This window comes from Amblyraja radiata, chromosome 4 (assembly GCF_010909765.2).
Source record: "Amblyraja radiata isolate CabotCenter1 chromosome 4, sAmbRad1.1.pri, whole genome shotgun sequence".
Taxonomy (NCBI): Eukaryota; Metazoa; Chordata; class Chondrichthyes; order Rajiformes; family Rajidae; genus Amblyraja; species Amblyraja radiata.
Window position 1 is genome coordinate 116,366,651 of NC_045959.1, and position 23,034 is coordinate 116,389,684.

General features: G+C 48.4%; 1 protein-coding gene across 1 annotated transcript in view; it reads left to right on the forward strand.

Annotated features, from left to right (window-relative positions):
* Positions 1–23,034, forward strand: part of setd2 (SET domain containing 2, histone lysine methyltransferase) — a 117,488-nt gene that overhangs the window by 54,951 nt on the left and 39,503 nt on the right. Inside the window, 7 exon segments of the mRNA XM_033020298.1 lie at positions 3,840–3,968; positions 5,557–5,680; positions 8,947–9,024; positions 13,514–13,611; positions 15,143–15,278; positions 15,460–15,594; positions 20,133–20,261. Of these exon segments, the coding sequence (XP_032876189.1) occupies positions 3,840–3,968; positions 5,557–5,680; positions 8,947–9,024; positions 13,514–13,611; positions 15,143–15,278; positions 15,460–15,594; positions 20,133–20,261 (829 nt within the window).

A 23,034-nucleotide genomic window follows, 5' to 3' on the forward strand; every position in this document is an offset into this window, starting at 1 on the left:
CTGAAAATACCTCGGCCACGGATAAACACTTTCTCCCCACTCCTTACCTAAGGTCATAAGTGATAGGAGTAGAATTAGGCCATTCGGCCCATCTAGACTAAGCCATTCAATCATGGCTGATCTATCTCTCCCTCTTAACCCCATTCTCCTGCCTTTTCCCCATGTCTTTAATCGGACTTTGCTGGCTTTACCTTGCACGAAACGTTATTCCCTTATCATGGAATCACGGGGGGCTTCTCCCCGTAACCTCTGACACCCGTACTAATCAAGAATCTAACTTTCTCTGCCTTAAAAATATCCACTGACTTGTCTTCCACAGAATTCTGTGGCAAGGGATTCCACAGATTCTCCACCCTCTGACTTACGGTCAGTTACTATTTAAAGTCATATAGTAATACAGCATGGAAACAGGCCCTTGGCCCAACTCGCCCACACCGGCCAACATATCCCAGCTATACTAGTCCCAACTGCCCCACATTTGGCCCATATCCCCCCCAAACCTATCCTATCCATGTACCGAAAGAAGGGTCTCAACCTGCAACGTCACCCATTCCTTCTCTCCAGAGATGCTGCCTGTCCCGCTGAGTTACTCCAGCTTTTTTTGTCTATCTTCGGTTTAAACCAGCATCTGCAGTTCCTTCTTACACATTTCACCTAACTGTTTCTTAAATGTTGCGATAGTCCCAGCCTCGACTACCTCCTCTGGCAGCTCGTTCCACACACCCACCACCCTTTGTGTAAAAAAGTTACCCCTCCGATTCCTATTAAATCTTTTCCCCTTCACCTTAAACCTACGTCCTCCGGTCCTCGATTCCCCTACTCTGGGCAAAAGTCTCTGTGCATCAACCTGATCTATTCCTCTCATGGATTTTATACATCTCTATAAGATCACCCCTCATCCTCCTGCGCTTCCAAGGTATAGAGCCCTTGCCTGCTCACCCTCTCCCTGAAGCTCAGACCCTCGAGTCCTGGCAACATCATAAATTTTCCTTGCTGATAGATAGATAGATAGATCCTTTATTGTCATTCAGACCTTTCGGTGAGGTGCTGGAGAAGCGACCCCAGTAACTCGAGCAAGGGTCGCCTTCAGTGTGCCTGGCTTTCATCAAGCTAACTTACAGCCACTTCACAGATCAGTTTAGTTTATTGTCGCGCGTACTGAGGTTCAGTGAAAAGCTTTTGTTGCGCGCTATCCAGTCAGCGGACAGATATTACCTAATTACAATCGAGCCGTTTTCAATGTACGGATACATGATAAGGGTGTAACTTTTAGTGCAAGGTAAAGCCAGTAAAGCTCGATCAAAGATAGTCCAAGGGCCACCAATGAGGTAGATAGTAGTTCAGGACTGCTCTCTGGTTGTGGTGGGATGATTCAGTTGCCTGATAACAGCTGGGTATAAACTGTCCCTGAATCTGGAGGTATGCGTTTTCACACTTCTGGCCAGGGTGCGACTGGTCCTTGATTATGCTGCTGGCCTTGCCGAGCACAAATCACCTTTGTCATCCAGGAAACAATGCTAAAGGGGAAAACTAAGGAATGGGATTAAATGGTTAGTATTTTTTCCCCAAGGATCTGACCCTGCCATGATTGTGACCTACAGCCGGGGAAGAAATTGAATATCAAGTTGAGATGCCAGTAAATGGAGAATAGACATAATAAGCTGGAGTGACTCAGCAGGTCAGGCAGCATCTTTGGCGAAAAGGAATAGGTGGTGGGACCCGAAACGTCACCCATTCATTTTCTCCAGAGGTGCTGCCTGCCCCGCTGAGTCACTACAGCTTATTGTGTCCATCTTCGGTTTAAACCAGCATCTGCAGTTCCTTCTTAAAGTAAAACGAGAGTTTTGTCAGCTGAAGAAGGTCCTCAAAGCCAAGTCTTAATTGTGGGTGTGTCAGACAAAAGTAGATGCCATCTTTAGTTTAGACATACAGCACGGAAACAGGCCCTTCGGCCCACCGGGTCCGCGCCGACCAGCGATTCCCGCACATCAACACCCAATAGGGACAATTACTAAGCCAATTAACCTACAAACCTGTACGACCTTGAAGCGTGGGAGGAAACCGAAGATCTTGGAGAAAACCCACGCAAGTCACGGGGAGAACGTGCGAGCTCCGTACAGACAGCACCCGTAATCAGGATGGAACCCGGGTCTCCGGTGCTGCATTCGCTGCAAGGCAGCAACTCTACCGCTGTGCCTCCCTGACTGATGATAAGACTTTCAATTGACACATTAAAAGATACCAGTTATTGACTGGTGAACTGGTCAATATATTTAGAAGAGACAATGAACTGCAGTCATCAGTCTGAAGAAGGGTTACGGCCCGAAACGTCGCCTATTTCCTTCGCTCCATAGATGCTGCTGCACCCGCTGAGTTTCCCCAGCAATTTTGTGTACCAATGAACTGCAGATGCTGGTTTACCAAAACTGCTGAAGTAATTCAGTGGGTCAAGCAGCATCTTGGGAGGACATGGACAGAGCCTTTCTTCGGACTGTCTGACTATAGTAGAGAGGAGAAAGCTGCAGAAGTGAAGGGGGTGGAACAAAGCACGTTAGCACCCTGTGTCGAAAAGTCAAGAGGTTTGGTGGCGCACCCACAGAGTTGCTGCTTTACAGCGCCAAAGACTGGGTTCAATCCTGACCACGGGTGCTGTCTCTACGGAGTTTGTATGTTCTCCCTGTAACTGCGTGGGTTTTCTCCAGGTGCTCCGGTTTCCTCCCACACTCCAAAGACCTGCAGGTTTGTAGGTTGATTGGCACGTTAATTTTGCACGCTAAAACTAGCGTGATCGTTGGTTGGCCCGGACTTGTGGGCCGAAGGGCCTGTTTCCATGCTATATCTCTAAACTAAATGAAGATGCTTAAGGCAGATTCATGCAAGTAATGAAAGGTTCAGTGGAGTGGGGAGTGAGAAGTAGAATGCTCAATGGTGTCAAGTTGGGAAAAGGGGAAGTACAACGGGATCTGGGGGTCCTTGTATGTCAGTCTATGAAAGTAAGCGTGCAGGTACAGCAGGCAGTGAAGAAAGCGAATGGCATGTTGGCATTTATAACAAGAGGAATCGAATATAAGAGCAAAGAGGTTCTTCTGCAGTTGTACAGAGCCCTAGTGAGACCACACCTGGAGTATTGTGTGCAGTTTTGAGGAAGGACATTCCTAATTTGAGGAAGGACATTCTTGCTATTGAGGGAGTGCAGCGTAGGTTTACAAGGTTAATTCCCGGGATGGTGGGGCTGTCATATGCTGAGAGAATGGAGCAGCTGGGCTTGTACACTCTGGAGAGGGGATCTCAATGAAACATATAAGATTGTTAAGGGTTTGGACACGCTAGAGGCAGAAAACATGTTCCCGATGTTGGGTGAGTCCTGAACTCGGGGCCACAGTTTAAAAATAAGGAGTAAGCCATTTAGAACGGAGACGAGGAAACATTTTTTCTCACAGAGAGTGGTGAGTCTGTGGAATTCTCTGCCTCAGAGGGCGATGGAGGCGGGTTCTCTGGATGCTTTCAAGAGAGAGCTAGATAGGGCTCTTAAAAATAGGGGAGTCAGGGGAGAAGGCAGGAACGGGGTACTGATTGGGGATGATCACATTGAATGGCGGTGCTGGCTCGAAGGGACGAATGGCCTATTCCTGCACCTGTTGTCTATTGTCAATGCAGTACTGTGGCTAGAGGATGGATAGACACAAATTGCTGGAGTAACTCGGGCAGCATCTCTGGAGGAAAGGAATGGGTGACGTTTCAGGTGGCGACCCTTCTTCAGACTGAGAGTCGGGGGAGGGGGAAACTTGAGGCGTGCATCTTTGTGCAGCGGCAGCTGACACGTGTTCTTGCCTCCACAGTTCGTCAAGATGCTTACACGGGGAGTACTGCACTAACCGGAGGTTTCAGAGACGGCAGTACGCAGATGTGGATGTTATCCTGACTGAGAGGAAAGGCTGGGGACTACGAGCCGATAAAGAACTGTCAGTGTGAGTGAAGCCATACTGTCCATTGCCTCTATGGTCCAGGTGCATCACTGGTGATCCGGCACCCTTAGTCCCAGAGCCTTTTTGGATTATCCCTGTTGCCGGGCCTGCAGAGGTCACGGCCTCCGAGAGGAGTCTTATCGATACCGGAACCAGCCACCGCAAAGTCGGCTATGGGAACGGACCTGCCGGCTCCAGCCAGGTCGGAGTTCCATAGCAAATTCCACCCGCCCATCAGACGCGGAAGTCCCGGTGAGGTGGAGATCGGCCGCCTCACCCGCCTGGACACCACATTTCTGGAGGGAATTATGGCGGGGATTTCATAATGTTGTCCGTATTAATTGATGCCCCATTTTAGCCAGTCCCCTTCAGCTGCATTTGGGCCAAATCCCTCTAAACCTGTCGGATCCATGAATCTGCCCAAATGTCCTTTAAATGTTGTTCTAGTTCCTGCCTCAACTACCTCCTCTGGCAGCTCGTTCCATACCCTCCACCCTCTGAGTGAAAAGGTTGTCCCTCATGTTCACAAGCCTATGTCCTCGGATTCCTGATTCCCCCTGCTCCGTGTAAACAAAAAAAGTGTATTCACCCTATCGCTCTCATGACTTTGTACACCTCTGTAAGATCACCCCTTAGTCTCCTGCGCTCTGAGGAATAAAGTCGTAGCCTGCCCAACCTCTCCCTGGAGCACCAGCCCTCGAGTCCTGGCAACATCCTCGTCAATTTTCTCTGCGCTCTTTCCAGCGAGACGACATCCTTCCCAAAGCAGGGTGACCAAAAGTGAACGCAGCGCTCCCAATACAGCTCCTTGTACAACTGCAAGAAAACATCCCAACCTCTATACTCATTATCGTGATTGATGAAGGCCAATGTATCAAAACATAGAAACATAGACAATAGGTGCAGGAGTAGGCCATTCGGCCCTTCGAGCCTGCACCGCCATTCAATATGATCATGGCTGATCATCCAACTCAGTATCCTGTACCTGCCTTCTCTCCATACCCCCTGATCCCTTTCACCACAAGGGCCACATCTAACTCCCTCTTAAATATAGCCAATGAGCTGGCCTTAACTACTTTCTGTGGCAGAGAGCTGTCTACCACCCGATCTACCCGTGACGCCACTATGTGGTTGCACTGCTAGATCGTAAGTTCAAGGGGCAGATTTAGGCCATTCGGCCCATCAAGTCCACTCCACCATACAATCATGGCTGATCTAACCCTCTCAACACCAGTGATCCATGTGTTCAACAACACTCACTGGACTCTGCCATTCACACAGAACAACAGACAGCCAACCATGTCATCTCTGGGTGCCCGCTCCACCACCCACCAAATGGAGCTGTGTCAGGGCATGGCAGACATTGACGCCAACAGAGACAACGACCTGGCTGCTCAACACCCGGCCTGAGATCTAACTATTCCTTTGGTTTATGTTTCATTCGCAAGGAGAAGACTGTGGAAAAATGCAAATACCCGGCATTTTCTGGTCAACCTCAAGTTGAAACTGTGTGTATTTGCAGACGTCGTTGGTTGAGAGGGGGTAAGGCAGTGAAACATTACTGCAATAATGGTGGCCTTTGTATCTGCAGGAATAGCTTTGTCCTGGAGTACTGCGGGGAAGTGCTGGACCACAAGGAGTTCAAGAACCGTGTTAAGGAGTACGCCCGCAACAAGAATATCCACTACTACTTTATGGCACTGAAAAACGACGAGGTGAGAGAATGACCAATGTGGCCTCTGGCCTTCCCATCCCCTTCCCTGCTCAATTGTTAAGGGCTTGGACCTGCTAGAGGCAGGAAACATGTTCCCGATGTTGGGGGAGTCCAGAACCAGGGGCCACAGAATAAGGGGTAAGCCATTTAGAACGGAGACGAGGAAACATTTTTTCTCACAGAGAGTTGTGAGTCTGTGACATTCTCTGCCTCAGAGGGCGGTGGAGGCCGGTTCTCTGGATACTTTCAAGAGAGAGCTAGATAGGGCTCTTAAAAATAGCTGAGTCAGGGGATATGGGGAGAAGGCAGGAACGGGGTACTGATTGGGGATGATCAGCCATGATCACATTGAATGGCCGTGCTGGCTCGATGGGCCGAATGGCCTACTCCTGCACCTATTGTCAATCCCCTTATTTCTGTGCCTTTTGATCATAAGTAGTAGGAGAAGACGTAGGCCATTCGGCCCATCACTCCGCCATTCAATCTTTCTCTCTAACCCAATTCTCCTCCATTCCCCCCATAACCCCTGACACCCATCTCCTTTGTAAAGGAAAAGTACAAAGTGCTGGAATAACTGGGCACGTTAGGTGGAGAATATAGTTCTCGGCATTGTAGCGCACCAGCTCCAGAGACAAAGTTTACAGTTTAGTTTATTGTCACGTGTACCGAGGTACAATGAAAAGCTTTTGTCGCGTGTTATCCAGTCAGCGGATGACAATTGGGCCATTTACAGTGTACAGATACATGAGAATAACTTGAATCCAACAAAGTCCAATCAAGGTTAGTCCGAGGGTCACCTGACATATTTCTGCTGCAATTTTTGACATCAACAATACCTCGGTACACGTGACAACGAACTAGACCAGGTGGGCTGAGGAATTTAATACAGCGAAACGTGAGGTGTTGCATTTTTGGGACGTCTTAACGTTAGCGGGGACCTACAGGGTGAATGCTAGGGCTCTGGGGAGTGTTGAAGAGCGGAGGGATCTTGGAGTGCAGGCACATATTTCATTGAAAGTAGCACTATAGATAGATCGGGTGTTCCCACGATTCGACTGCCTGAGCTATAGGGAGAGGTTGAGCAGGCTAGGACTTTATTAGATAGATAGAAACATAGAAAATAGGTGCAGGAGGAGGCCATTCGGCCCATCGAGCCAGCACCGCCATTCATTGCAATCATGGCTGATCGTCCCCAATCAATAACCCGTGCCTGCCTTCTCCCCATATCCCTTGACTCCACTAGCCCCTAGAGCTCTATCTAACTCTCTCTTAAATCCATCCAGTGATTTGGCCTCCACTGCCCTCTGTGGCAGGGAATTCCACAAATTCACAACTCTCTGGGTGAAAACGTTTTTTCTCACCTCAGTCTTAAAATGGCCTCCCCTTTATTCTAAGACTGTGGCCCCTGGTTCTGGACTCGCCCAACATTGGGAACATTTTTCCTGCATCTAGCTTGTCCATGGTTGAATAGCCTCCTGCGTTCCAGCTCAACCTCTCCCTATAGATCAGGTAAACGCACAACCTTTTACCCAGAGTAGGGGAATCGAGAACCAGAGGACATAGGTATAAGGTGAGGGGGGGGGGGGGGGGGGGGGGGGGGGGGGGGGGATAGGAACAATAGACAATAGGTTCAGGAGTAGGCCATTCGGCCCTTCGAGCCAGCACCTTTACACAAAGGGTGGTGGGTGTATGGGACGAGCTGCCAGAGAAGATAGTTGAGGCAGGGACTACCGCAATGTTTAAGAAACACTCGGGCAGGTACATGGATAGTTCAGTCAGTTTAGTTTATTGTCACGTGTACCGAGGTACAGTGAAAAGCTTGTGTTGCGTGCTAACCAGTCAGCGGAAAGACAATACATGATTACAATCGAGCCATTTACAGTGTACAGATACATGATAAGGGAATAAGGTTAAGCCAGTAAAGTCCAATCAAAGATAGTCCGATGGTCACCAATGAGGACTGGATAGGTTTAGAGGGATATGGGCCAAACGCAGGCAGGTGGGACTAGAGTAGATGGGGCATGTTGTCCGATGTGGGCAAGTAGATGGGGCATGTTGGCCAGTGTGGGCAAGTAGATGGGGCATGTTGGCCAGTGTGGGCAAGTAGATGGGGCATGTTGGCCAGTGCGGGCTAGTAGATGGGGCATGGTGGCCGGTGTGGGCAAGTAGATGGGGCATGTTGGCCGGCGTGGGCAAGTAGATGGGGCATGTTGTCCAGTGTGGGCTAGTCGATGGGGCATGTTGGCCAGTGTGGGCAAGTAGATGGGGCATGTTGTCCAGTGTGGGCAAGTAGATGGGGCATGTTGGCCGGTGTGGGCAAGTAGATGGGGCATGTTGGCCAGTGTGGGCAAGTAGATGGGGCATGTTGTCCAGTGTGGGCAAGTAAATGGGGCATGTTGGCCAGTGTGGGCAAGTAGATGGGGCATGTTGTCTAGTGTGGGCAAGTAGATGGGGCATGTTGGCCGGTGTGGGCAAGTAGATGGGGCATGTTGGCCGGTGTCGGCTAGTCGATGGGGCATGTTGGCCGGTGTGGGCTAGTCGATGGGGCATGTTGGCCGGTGTGGGCAAGTAGATGGGGCATGTTGGCCCGCGTGGGCAAGTAGATGGGGCATGTTGGCCAGTGTGGGCAAGTAGATGGGGCATGTTGGCCAGTGTGGGCAAGTAGATGGGGCATGTTGGCCAGTGTGGGCAAGTAGATGGGGCATGTTGGCCGGAGTCGGCTAGTCGATGGGGCATGTTGGCCGGTGTGGGCTAGTCGATGGGGCATGTTGGCCGGTGTCGGCTAGTCGATGGGGCATGTTGGCCGGTGTGGGCTAGTAGATGGGGCATATTGGCCGGTGTGGGCAAGTAGATGGGGCATGTTGGCCAGTGTGGGCAAGTAGATGGGGCATGTTGGCCGGTGTGGGCTAGTCGATGGGGCATGTTGGCCGGTGTGGGCTAGTAGATGGGGCATATTGGCCGGTGTGGGCAAGTAGATAGGGCATGTTGGCCAGCGTGGGCAAGTAAATGGGTTGTGTTGTCTGGTGTGGGCTAGTAGATGGGGCACGTTGGCTAGTCTGGGTAAGTTGGGCAGATGGGCCTGTTTTACGCTGTATGACTCTTATTAGTTGCTCGTTTAACCCGAGTGACGTGCGCTTAGATGGTGCAGGGCAGCCTGGGACTAAAACCAGTCACGGGTCAGCTGCCACTGCACTGGCTATTATGAAAACCACTTGCTATATCTGTTGATGCAAACCTCACTTGTGTTTATGCTTCACTTGTCACTAGATCATTGATGCGACTCTGAAAGGAAACTGCTCTCGTTTCATGAACCACAGCTGTGAACCCAACTGTGAAACTCAAAAGGTGAGAACAGAAACAAATCGTCAAATGTGATCCTAATGTCCCTCTCTCAAGTCAAGTTTTATTCGTCACTTGCACATAAAATGCAAGTGAAATGAATCTCTCTTTCACATGAGACGCAATGAGTCTCTTGCCCAAATTGAGGGAATCGAGGACCAGGGGGACATAGGTTTAAGGTGAAGGGGAAAAGATTTAATAGGAATCTGAGGGGTAACTTTTTCACACAAAGGGTGGTGGGTGTATGGAACAAGCTGCCGGAGGAGGTAGTTGAGGCTGGGACTATCCCATCGTTTAAGAAGTCAAGAGTCAGAGTTTTATTGTCATGTGTCCTAGATAGGACAATGAAATTCTTGCTTGCTGCAGCACAACAGAATATTGTATGCATAAATACAGAACAGGAGATAAAAGTTCAGTGTGTCTATATACCATAGACCATATACATACACAATAAATAAACAGATAAAATGCAATAGTAATATTAGACTGTTATTGTTCAGAACTTGTTTGACGTTGTGTTCAATAGCCTGATGGCTGTGGGGAAGAAATAAGGCTGCAGGGTGACTTGGATAGGTTGGGTGAGTGGGCAGATGCATGGCAGATACAGTCTAATGCGGATAAATGTGAGGTTATCCACTTTGATGGCAAAAACAAGAAGGCAGATTATTATCTGAATGGTGTCAGATTGGTGAGGATTTGCGTACAGGAGAAAGGAGGTCCTACTGCTGTTGTACAGGGCCCTGGTGAGACCACACCTGGAGTATTGTTTGCAGTTTTGGTCTCCTAATTTGAGGAAGGACATTCTTGCCATTGAGGGAGTGCAGATTAGGCTCACCAGGTTAATTCCCGGGTTGGCGGCACTGACATGCTTGTATTCCTTGGAATTTAGAAGGATGAGAGGGGATCTGATAGAAACATATACAATTCTTGAGGGATTGGACAGGCTAGATGCAGGAAAAATGTTCCCGATGGTGGGGGAGTCCAGAACAAGGGGTCACAGTTTAAGAATAAGGGGTAGGCCATTAGGAGTGAGATGAGGAAAACTTTTTCACTCAGAGACAATGTGCACTTTAACCACATGTGATTTTTTTTCCATTACAAATCTCAAATTGTGGAGTAAAAGGCAAATAAATAAATGATGGGTCTTTGTCCAAAACATTATGGAGGGCACTGTATGTCAGTGGGATGGGGCAGGAAGATGAGTGAAGGGAATGTACAATGGAGGGAAAGAGCCCACCAAACCTGTTCTATCCATGTACTTGAAATCTGGAACATCTAGGTGGCAGTGTGAACTGTGAGGAGGATGCTATGAGAATGCAGGGTGACTTGGACAGGTTGGGGGAGTCGGCAGATGCATGGCAGATGCAGTTTAATGTGGATAAATGTGAGGTTATCCACTTTGGTAGCAAAAACAGGAAGGCAGTTTAATATCTAAATGGCGTCAAGTTGGGAAAAGGGGTACAACGTGATCTGGGGGTCCTTGTACATCAATCTATGCAGGTACAGCAGGCAGTGAAGAAAGCCAATAACAAGAGGAGTCGAGTAAAGGAGCAAAGAGGTCCTTCTGCAGTTGTACAGAGCCCTAGTGAGACCACACCTGGAGTATTGTGTGCAGTTTTGGTCCCCTAATTTGAGGAAGGACATTCTTGCTATTGAGGGAGTGCAGCGTAGGTTTACAAGGTTAATTTCCGGGATGGCGGGACTGTCATATGCTGAGAGAATGGAGCGGCTGGGCTTGTACACTCTGGAGTTTAGAAGGATGAGAGGATATCTTATTGAAACATATAAGATTGTTAAGGGTTTGGATATGCTAGAGGCAGGAAACATGTTCCCGATGTTGGGGGAGTCCAGAACCAGGGGTCACAGTTTAAGAATAAGGAGTAAGCCATTTAGAACGGAGACGAGGAAACACTTTTTCTCACAGAGAGTTGTGAGTCTGTGGAATTCTCTGCCTCAGGGCGGTGGAGGCCGGTTCTCTGGATAGTTTCAAGAGAGAGCTAGATAGGGCTCTTAAAGATAGCGGAGTCAGGGGATATCGGGAGAAGGCAGGAACGGGGTACTGATTGGGGATGATCAGCCATGATCACAGTGAATGGTGGTGCTGGCTCAAAGGGCCGAATGGCCTACTCCTGCACCTATTGTCTATTGACTTTGCCTCCACAGCCTTCTGTGGCAAATAATTCCACAGATTCACCACCCACTGAAAAAAGAAATTCCTCCATCTCCTTCCTAAAAAAAACGTCCTTTAATTCTGAGGCTCTGATGTCTAGTTCTAGACTCTCCCACTAGTGGAAACATCCTCTCCATATTCGCTCTATCTAAGCCTTTCTCTATTCTGTCTGTTTCAATGAGGTCCCCCCCATCCTTCTAAACTCCAGCGAGTACAGGTCCAGTGCCGTCAAACGCTCATCATATATTAGAATTACCTTTATTGTCATTCAGACCTTGCGGTCTGAACGAAATTTCGTGCCTGCAGTCATGCATACAATAATACAATAATAAACAACAACAAACACAAATTAACATCCACCACAGTGAGTCCACCAAGCACCTCCTCACTGTGGTGGAGGCAAAAATCTTAGGGCTGCAGTCTCTTCCCTCCTCTTCTCCCTCTGCGCTGAGGCGATTCCCCACCGGGCGATGGCACAAACAGTCCCGCGGCTCACCGAACCCCGCAAACGGGCCGGCTCAAACACCGCGGCCCAGGGTGGTCGAAGCTGCCGCCCTCCAGTCCAGCGTACGCAGCCGCTGGCCCGCGGCTGAACCCCGGTCTCAGGTCACCGCCGCCAGAACGCCGTCCCAGCCACCGGAGCACCGTTCCAGCCCCTAGCCGGATCGCCCTCACGTGAGTGCCGTTCCTCCCTCGAGCTGGGCCGCTCCGACGGGAGCGCGGTACCTCCCTCGAGCTGGGCCGCTCCGACGGGAGCGCCGTACCTCCCTCGAGCTGGGACGTTCCGACGGGAGCGCCATTCCACCCTTGAGCTGGGCCGCCCCGACGGGAGCGCCACAGCCCCTCACGGGAGAGTCTCAGCCACGCGCCAGGCCGCCCTCACGGGAGCGTCACAGCCCCTCACGGGAGCGCCCAGTCATTCAGTTAACCCACTCATTCCAGGGATCATTTTTGTAAACCTCCTCTGGACCCTCTCCAGAGCCAGCACATCCTTCCTCAGATATGGGGCCCAATATTGCTCACAATATTCCAAATGCGGCCTGACCAGCGCCTTATAGAGCCTCAGCATTACATCCCTGTTTTTGTATACAAGCCCTCTCGAAATACATGCATTTCCTTTCTTTACTAGTTATTCGACTTGCAGATTAACTTTATGGGAATCCTGCACCAGCGCTCCCAAGTCCCTTTGCACCTCCGATTTCTGGATTCTCTCCCCATTTAGAAAATAGTCTACGCCTTTATTCCTACTGCCAAAATGCATGACTCCACACTTTGCTACACTATATTCCATCTTCCACTTCTCTGCCCACTCTCCCAACCTGTCCAGGTCCTTCTGCAGAGTCCCTGCTTTCTCTACACTTCCTGTCCCTCCACCTGTTCTGGGACATCAGAATAGATTAATGGTTTAATTCTCTGAGGTGGGAATTAACCCAACAAGAGTTCACAGTTAGTGTGATCCCTGGTGACTTTACTGACCTGGAATTGTCTAGTTAATTAGGGCGGTACGGTGGCGCAACGGTAGAGCTACTGCCTCACGGCGCCAGAGACCCAGGTTCGATCCTGACCTACGGGTGTTTGTCTGTACGCAGCTTGTATGTTCTCCCCGTGACCTGCGTGGGTTTTCTCCGAGATCCTCCCACACTCCAAAGACGTACATGTTTGTAGGCTTATTGAAACATATAAGATTATTAAGGGTTTGGACAAGCTAGAGGCAGGAAACATGTTCCCGATGTTGGGGGAGTCTAGAACCAGGGGCCACAGCTTAAGAATAAGGGGTAAGCCATTTAGAACGGAGATGAGGAAACACTTCTTCACACAGAGAGTTGTGAGTCTGTGGAATTCTCTGCCTCGGAGGGAGGTGGAGGCCGGTTCTCTGGACGCTTTCAAGAGAGAGCTAGATAGGGCTCTGAAAGATAGCGGAGTCAGGGGATATGGGGAGAAGGCAGGAATGGGGTACTGATTAGGGATGATCAGCCGTGCTCACATTGAAAGGTGGTGCTGGCCCAAAGGGCCGAATGGCCTACTCCTGCACCTATTGTCTATTGTACGCAGTTTGTACGTTCTCCCCGTGACCTGCGTGGCTTTTCTCCGAGATCGTCCCACACTCTGAGACGTACATGTTTGTAGGCTAATTGGCTTGGTATAAATGTAAAAACAATTATCCCTAGTGTGTGTGTGTGTGTATAGGATAGTGTTAGTGTGCTGGGATCGCTGATTGGCGCGGACTCGATGGGCCGAAGGGCCTGCTTCCGCACTGTATCTCTAAACTAAACTAAAGTGGTACTTTTTATAAAGAAGCTGTGAATGTGTATTTCTTCTTTACAGTGGACGGTGAATGGACAACTGCGGGTTGGATTCTTTACCACCAAGACAGTCGCGGCTGGTGCAGAGCTCACCTTCGATTACCAGTTTCAGCGATATGGGTAAGATTCTTCAGCAAGCCTTCCTCACTTTAGAGCAGCATGGTGACACATCCATCGGGTGCTGTCTGTGCGTGGAGTTTGCACCTTCTCCCTGTGACCGCACAGGTTTCCTTCAGGTGCTCCGGTTTCCTCCCACATCCCAAAGACGTACTAACTTGTAGATTAATGACCCTCTTCCACAGAAGTAGAACGTCATCTATCCAATCTCTCCAGAGATGCTGCCTGACCCGATGAGTCAGAGTCGTAGAGTGATACAGTGTGGAAACAGGCCCTTCGGCCCAACGTGCCCACACCAGCCAACATGTTCCAGCTACACTAGTCCCACCAGCCAGCGTTTGGCCCATATCCCTCCAAACCTGCCCTATCCATGTACTTCTCTAACTGTTTCTTAAATGTTGGAATAGTCCCTGTCGCAACTACCTCCTCTGGCAGCTTGTTCCATATACCCACCGCCACCACCCTTTGTGTCGTCTACACTACAATAGTCCCACTTACCTGCATTTTGCCCATGTAGCTCCAAACCTGTCCCATCCATGTACCCGTCTAATCACTTCTTTAAAATGTCTTTACTTGAATTGAATTGAATTGAATATGTTTATTGTCATTGCACAAAACTGAGCAACGAAATTCCATTTGCTTCTCCTCCGTTAAAAGAAATACAACACAACAACCAATACACATATGTACAGTTAATAGTAAAATAATAAATACATTTTTAAAAGAGTTTAAAAGAATTTAGCGGTATTCCTCGAAGTTACTTCTTGCTTCCCAGTGTTCACTATTAGAGTTAAGCTCTTTTATCGCACATGGGTAGAAACTATTTTTTAGTCTACCGGTGCGAGCCTGCAGAGACCTGAGTCGCCTCCCCGAGGGTAGCAGAGTAAAAAGGTGGTTGGCAGGGTGGGATGTGTCCTTCTTGATATTTATGGCCCTGCGCAAGCATCGGGCCCTATATATGTCATCCAAGGAGGGCAGGTTAGCGTTTGTAATGCGCTGCGCAGTTTTTATAATTCCCTGCAGCGCCCTCCTCTCAGCCACAGTACAGCTGGCAAACCACACCAGGATTCCATAGGAGAGGATACTTTCCACGGCGCATCGATAGAAGGACAGCAGCAGCGGCTGTGAGACGTTAGCTCTCCGTAGAGACCTCAGGAAATACAGCCGCTGATGAGACTTCTTCAAGAGAGTGACGGTGTTCATTTGCCATTTGAGGTCCTGGGAGATGTTTATTCCCAGGAACTTAAAGTCGTTGACTCTCTCCACCATGTCTCCTTTGATGTATAAGGGAGCAGGTTCCTCTCTCTTCCTCCTGAAGTTCTTTTGTCTTTGATGGGTTTAGTACCAGGTTGTTTTTGGTCTTTAAGAGTTACTCCAGCACTATGTGTCTTCTTCCGAATAGTGACGTTTCGGGTCGGGATCCTTCTTCACACTGGTTGCTGATGACTTAGCCATGATAATACCAATGATTGCATAAAGGACCCTAACTTTTCACCAGTTGTCTTAAGTTTTTCTGTCATCTCACCGAACGCAGGAAGGAAGCTCAGAAATGTTTCTGTGGGTCGGCGAACTGCCGCGGGTACATTGGCGGTGAGAACCGGGTCAGCATTCGTGCCGCCGGTGGCAAGGTGAAGCTGAAGGACAAGGATCGGTCCCGGAAGAAGGACTCGGTGAGCATAGTGTGAAATCCATCTTTGGTCTAGTTTGGAGGTACAGCCCGCAAATTGTGATGAGCGTTTGACGGCACTGGGCCTGTACTCGCTGGAGTTTAGAAGGATGAGGTGGGGGGGGGGGACCTCATAGCTGTCCAAACCAAATGGTCAAACCTCCATCTTTCTGCTTGCTTGTCAGGTGGATGAAGAACTGGAGGCCTTCTTGGAAAATGGCGACGGCTTGTGTGACTCGGACCAAGTGCTCAGCTTAACCCGGTTGATGGTACGCATCGAGACAATGGAGCAGAAGTTTACCTGCCTCAAGATCATACAGGTAATGGGAAGGCCATGGAACGCCAGGTTATCTGTTATCAGTTTAGTCTATTGTCACGTGTACTGGGGTGCAGTGAAAAGCTTCCGTTACATGCTCTTCAGCCGGCGGAAAGACAATCCCAGAACTACCAAGTAGTAAGGATTTTCCGTATTTTGTACGGAAATGCGATAAGAATACGGATGTACGGTTTTGCTTTGTAAAATACAGATTTGTTTTAAATTGGCCCGACTTCCTGTTTCATCTTGCTTAAAAAATGCAAGGATATAAAAAGTCATACTGTAACTCTAAAAATTATAGCTGATTAAATCTATTAGTATTTTACATTTCAAGATCTGGATGAGTATTTTTGTAAGCTTTGATCTGTCTGTCCCGCTACAGGTTTAAACAGCGCTGTCAGTTCAACGCGTGGGAATTTAAACGAACAGCGCTATGGGTTCTAATTATAGCGCTACCAGCTGGAGCGCTATTGCCTTTACACATAGCGCTATGGGCTTTACACATAGCGCTATGGGTCACAGACTGTTCGGGGAGGGAGTGAGAGGGAGGGAGAAAAAAAGGAGAGAGGGAGGAAAAGTGGGAGTTAGAGGGAGGGGGAGGGAAAGAGGGGAAGGAGGGAGAGAGAGGGAGGCTTCCAAAATGGCTCTACATCATCATCTGATCAGGAAGCAGCCGTTCAGACAGCAGTATACAAAGAGATGGCAATGAATGCACTGTCAAGTAAGGTGCGTAGAAGACATGTGAATTGGTAGCAAAGTTATGCATTCCTGTACTCATACATGGGTATGACCGCACATTTAAAAAAAAAAAAATTTTCCCGCAAAATGGCACAGCGTAAAAATACTGATTTCCTCAGCAAAATACTGATTTTCAGGTACTAGAATACTGAAATGCTCTGACAAAACTTGGCAGCTCTGCAAGACATGATTACAATCAAGCCATTTGCATTTACATGATAAGGGAATAGAGATTTAAGAGTGCGGAGCGATTCTAATATGTGTTTGTAGATCTGCTTCTGTGGCGAGCACGCAGATAGTCACCTGGGTTGGACGCCATAAGTGATAGGAGCCGAATTAGGTCATTCAGCTCATCAGGTTTGTTCCGCCATTCAATCATGGCTGATCTATCTCTTCCTCCTAACACCATTCATCCTGCCTTCTCCTCCTGGGACGACAGATGGCACAATGGGCTAAGTGTTCGGCTGGCAACCGGAAGGTAGCCGGTTCGAATCCCGCTTGGAGTGCATACTGTCGTTGTGTCCTTGGGCAAGACACTTCACCCACCTTTGCCTGTGTGTGAATGTGTGTGAGTGATTGGTGGTGGTCGGAGGGGCCGTAGGCGCAGATTGGCAGCCACGCTTCCGTCAGTCTGCCCCAGGGCAGCTGTGGCTACAGAAGTAGCTTACCACCACCGAGTGTGACTGAGGAGTGAATGAATAATGCGATGTAAAGCGCCTTGAGTATTAGAAAGACGCTATATAAATCCAGGATTGTGAATGAATAATGCGATGTAAAGCGCCTTGAGTATTAGAAAGACGCTATATAAATCCCATCCATTATTATTATTATTATAACCCCTGACACCCATACTAATCAAGATTCTATCTATCTTTGCCTTAAAAATATCCATTGATATCTAAGATATGAGGCGGTTCAGCATAGGTTCACGTAGGTAGCATAGGTTCATGCGTCATGCAGCGTAGGTTCATGAGATTGATCCCTGGGATGGCGGGACTGTCATATGAGGAAAGATTGAAAAGACTAGGCTTGTATTCACTGGAGTTTAGAAGGATGAGGGGGGATCTTGTAGAAACATATAAAATTATAAAAGGACTGGACAAGCTTGATGCAGGAAAAATGTTCCCAATGTTGGGCGAGTCCAGAACCAGGGGCCACAGTCTTAGATTAAAGGGGAGGTCATTTAAGACTGAGGTGAGAAAAAACTTTTTCACCCAGAGAGTTGTGAATTTATGGAATTCCCTGCCACAGAGGGCAGTGGAGGCCAAGTTACTGGATGGATTTAAGAGAGAGTTAGATAGAGCTCTCGGGGCTAGTGGAGTCAGGGGATATGGGGAGAAGGCAGGCACGGGTTATTGATAGGGGACGATCAGCCATGATCACAATGAATGGCGGTGCTGGCTCGATGGGCCGAATGGCCTCCTCCTGCACCTATTTTCTTTTCTATCTATTTCTATATCCATCTTGGAAGCATGGTTGGATGGTGTGGGGCTCCGGGATGCTGTAAGCTCCAGTCTAGCTAGAGCTAAGATTTAAGTAGACCTCATTCCAGAGAGGATGACTGCCTGCCTATTATGTGCGTTGTGGATTAGGTGTATGTGTGTATCTTTGGCAATGGGTGCTGTGGGTAGCATGTACAGCACATCCTTCATCCAAGCTGGCACTCGGGAAGATCATTAACTGCAGGTTCCCTCCACATCGCACCTCATAGAGTGTTGCAGCGTGGAACCAGGCCCTTAGACCCAACGTCCACACCGGCCGACATGGCCCATCTACACTAGTCCCACCTGCCTGCCTTTGCCCCATATCCCTCCAAACCTGGCCTATCCATGTACCCGTCTAACTGTTTCTTAAATGTTGGGATAGTCCCTGCCTCAACCACCTCCTCTGGCAGCTTGTTCCATACACCATTTCCACGCTTTGTGTGAAAATGTTATCCCTCAGATTCCTATTAAATCTTTTCCCCTTCAGCATAAACCTATGTCCTCTGGTCCTTGATTCCCCTATCCGATCTATTCCTCTCATGGAATTTCTACACCTCTATAAGTTCACCCCTCATCCTCCTGCTTAGTCCCAGCCTATTCAAACAACTCAACCTCCCCCTACAGCTCAGACCTCGAGTCCTAGCAAAATCCTCGTAAATGTTCTCTGTAGCCTTTCCAACGTGGCAACATCTTTCCTATAACACGATGCCCAGAGCGGAACACAATGCTCTAAATGCGTCCTCACCGACGTCTTCTACAACTGCAACATGACCTCCAAACTTCTACACACAATACTGATGAAGGCCAAAGTGCTAAAAGCCTTTTTGACCACCCTATCTAACTGCGACTCCAACTTCAAGGAACCATGCACCTGCACTCCTAGATCTCCTCTGCTCTACAACACTCCACAGAGCCAACCATTCACTGTGTAGGTCCTGCCCATGTTAGACTTCCCAAAGAGCTATACCTCACATTTCAAGCATTCCTCAGCCCACCTGACCAACTGATCAAGATCCTGCTGCAATTTTTCACAACCATCTTCACTATCTGCAAAAAAAAACACCCACTTTTGTATCATCTGCAAACTTTCTAATCTTGCCATGTATGTTCTCATCCAAATCAATGCTTATAGATGACAAACAGTAATGGGCCCAGCACTGAACCCTGAGGCACACCGCTAGTCACAGGCCTCCATTCCAAGAAGCAACCTTCCACCATCACCCTCTGCTTCCTTCCATGGAGCCAATTTTCTATCCACCTTTGTCATTTGATCCATACCTGGACTGTCTTTCCAACAGCTCGCTGGAGGTACCTTCTCCAGAAGACAGCTCGTTAGCACTTTTCGAAATGAATTCACCTAAAAATACTTCTCAGAATACCAGTTCAAATCTCACAAGCATGTTGAGCATCGAGTTTGGATAAGCTAACAGCAGAAAAGTCACACAAAGTTGGTTAACATTGCCACTTCTGGTGTGTTCCTAAAGATAATTTTTGATTTGATAAAGAGAGCACCACTGAGATTTTGTAGACACAAAATATTGGAGTAATTCAACAGGGCAGACTGAGAGTATAACTCAGGCAATATCTCTGGAGAAAAAAGATGGGTGACATTTCAAGTCGGGCTCCCTCTTCAGACACCTTTTCGGGTCGGGCCTTCGACCTGACCCATTGAGTTACTTCAGCACTTTGTGTCCACCATTGAAATTTTTATGGACTGTAGAGGTATTTGTTTAGTGGATGGCATGGTGGCGCAGCGGTAGAGTTGCTGCCTCACCGTGCCAGAGACCTGGGTTCGATCCTGACTACGGGTGCTTGCCTGTACGGATTTTGTACGTTCTCCCCGTGACCTGCGTGGGTTTTCTCCGAGATCTTCGGTTTCCTCCCACACTCTAAAGACGTACAGGTTTGCGGAGCTCGGATTCGGCCGCGAGACTTACTTACCATCACCCGGCGGGGTCGCAACATCGGAAGCCTGGATCGCCTCAATGCAGAGGGAGAAGAAGGAGGGGAGAGACAAGGACTTTAAGAGTTTTGTCTTCCATCACAGTGAGGAGGGCCTGGATTCACTGTGGTGGATGTTAAATCTGTGTTTATTGTGTGTTTTGTTCTTTTATTCTATGTTATGACTGCAAGGCACGAAATTTCGTTCAGACTGAAAAGTCTGAATGACAAAGGATAAATGTAAAATTGTCCCTGGTGTGTGTTGGGTCGTGTTAATGTGCGGGGATCGCTGGTGGGCACGGACTCAGTGGGCAGAAGGGCCTGTTTTCCCGCTGTATCTCACAACTAAACAGTTCTGCATCGTGTATTCATTTTGCAGAACACACATTCGCAGAGTTGCTTGAAGTCCTTCCTGGAGTATCACGGATTGTCCTTGCTGTGGATCTGGATGACAGAGCTGGGCGATAGCCGGGGGAATTCCAGCCATAACATCAAGCTGCAGACGGAAGTACGTTGTGCTAAGGTGCCTTACATTCCTGCCGGGATTGTTCCGAGTCAAATGGAGACGCAAGGAACTGCAGATGTGAACTTGCAATAAAAAGGACACAAACTGCTGGGGTAACTCAGCGGGTCAGGCAGAATTTCTGGAGAACGTGGATAGGTGACGTTCCGGGTTGGGACCCTTCTTGAGACTGATTGGGGGTGGGGATAAGGGCTGGAAGAGAGGTGGGGGCAGGACAAAGCCAGGCTGGGTAACTAAGCCACAAACATCTCCACCCATCCTTTCATCTCCCCGTGCCCCACCTCAATTTCATGTAGTGATAGGAGCAGAATTAGGCCATTCAGCCCATCAAGTCTACTTCACCATTCATCTCTCCCTCCTAACCTAATTTTCCTGCCATCTCCCCATGACCTCTGTCACCCGTACTAATCAAGAACCTATTTATCTGCCTAAAAAATATCCATTGACTTGTCCTCCACAGCCTTCTTACACAGCTTTCACAGTTTCACCACCCTCTGACTAAAGGAATTCCTCCTCACCTATTTATCCTCTTCCCCTCCCCCTCGTTCCTTTTCACTAATATTCCATTCTCTGGCTTCACAATTTTCTACTCTTCTATCCATACCTCACACTTTTTGTCTCTTTGTCTCTGGCCCTTGTCCAACCATCTGCCTATCAAAAACCCACCCTTGCCTTAATCCAGCTATTACTTGTCAGTGTTTGTTCTGCCCCTGCCTCTCATAAAACTTCCACCCCCCCCCCCCCTCGCACCACAATCAGTCTGAAGAAGGGTTCCGATCCGAAACTCCACGTTATCCAGGGATGCTGCCTGAACTGCTGCGTTACTCCAGCACTTTGTCGTTCTTTGTTCAGAGTGAAGTCTTTTGACCATGACTTGGTGCCGCAATATGTGCCTTCCACCACCAGCTGGCGCTCCAACATCACCGCAGAAAAAGTCAAATGGCTGATCGGATATTCTTTGGGCGCTGGGATTTCAACAAAAAAAGTGTATCCCAGCGCTGGAAAAATGAAGTAACATGGAACTGCAGATGCTGGTTTACAAAAAACAACTGTGTGCTGGAGTGACTGCAGATCAGGCAGCATCTCTGGACATCCGTGTTCTCCACAGATGCTGCCTGACCCGCTGAGTTACTTCAGCACTCTGCTGGAAAAATGAACGCTTGGTTCTAGTGATTTGAGGATGGACTATTTCTCTCTGCGTCTGTCTGCCCCTCTCTGTATTTCTCCTCGATATCGGTTTATTATCGTGAGTCAAGAGTGTTTTATTGTCATATGTCCCAGATAGAACAATGACATTCTTGTCACATAAACACAATGTTGTTTTGAGTGCTAACCGGTCACATTACAGCAGAGAGAGTCAAGAGTCTTTAATTGTCATACGTGCCGACATCGAAACATGTTCCCGATGTTGGGGGAGTCCAGAACCAGGGGCCACAGTTTAAGAATAAGGAGTAAGCCATTTAGAACGGAGACGAGGAAACACTTTTTCTCACAGAGTTGTGAGTCTGTGGAATTTTCTGCCTTTCTCTGGATACTTTCAAGAGAGAGCTAGATAGGGCTGTTAAGGATAGCGGAGTCAGGGGATATGGGGAGAAGGCAGGAACGGGGTACTGATTGGGGATGATCAGCCATGATCACATTGAATGGTGGTGCTGGCTCGAAGGGCTGAATGGCCTACTCCTGCACCTATTGTCTATTGTCTATAATTAACTTCTCACGGAGCAGCTTCACAGGCCTGTCAACACATTACACATAGATACGATATAACAAACAAAAACATTCTACAAATTAATAACCAATACTAGCGCAAGTACTTAGTGCAAAGACAGTCCGTGGAAGTTCATAAATGGGAGGAGACGAATTAGGCCATTCGGCTCATCAAGTCTACTCTGCTATTCAATCATGGCTGACTTATCTCCCCCTCTCAACCCCTTTCTCCTGCCTTCTCCCCATAACCCTCGACGCCCGCACTAATCAAGAATCTCACTTTTTTTTTTAATCCATTGACTTGGCCTCCACAGCCGTCTGTGGCAATAAATTCCACAGATTCACCACCCTCGGGCTAAATAAATTCCTCTTCATCTTTCTAAAGGAATGCCCTTTGATTCTGAGGCTGTGCCCTCTGGTCCTAGACTCTCCCACTAGATGAAACATCCTTTCCACATCCACTCTTTTCCTGGCCTAGTGCATAGTTGAGGTTACATATTTACATATTTACATGTTTAATAAAAAAACATAGTTGAACTTGGTGTTGTCCAGTGTTCAAGAGCCTGATAGTTTGCTGGGAAGCGGCTGTTTGTGAATTAGGTGTTCATGGTTTTCAGACTCCTGTACTTTCTTCTCTTTTTGTCAGGAACGAGATGAGAGCGTGGCCAGGGTGTTGTGGGTCTTTGTTCAATTTGGCTGCTTTCTGAGGCAGCGCCTTCTCTGAATCCCTTCAATAGCGGAGAGCTCACTAACCATGATGGACCAGGTTTAGTTTATTGTCACGTGTACCGAGGTACAGTGAACAGCTTTTGTTGCGCGCTAACCAGTCAGCGGAAAGACAATACATGATTACAATCGAGCCGACCACAGTGTACAGATACATGATAAAGAGAATAACGTGAATAACGATCGATGAGAGGTGAAAGTAAAAAATGCTGCTGTAGGAGTAGAGGTTTAAAAGAGTGGAGTAATTCCCCTGTCCCACTTAGGAAACCTGAACGGAAACCTCTGGAGACCTTGCGCCTCACCTAAGGTTTCTGTGAGGTTCCTG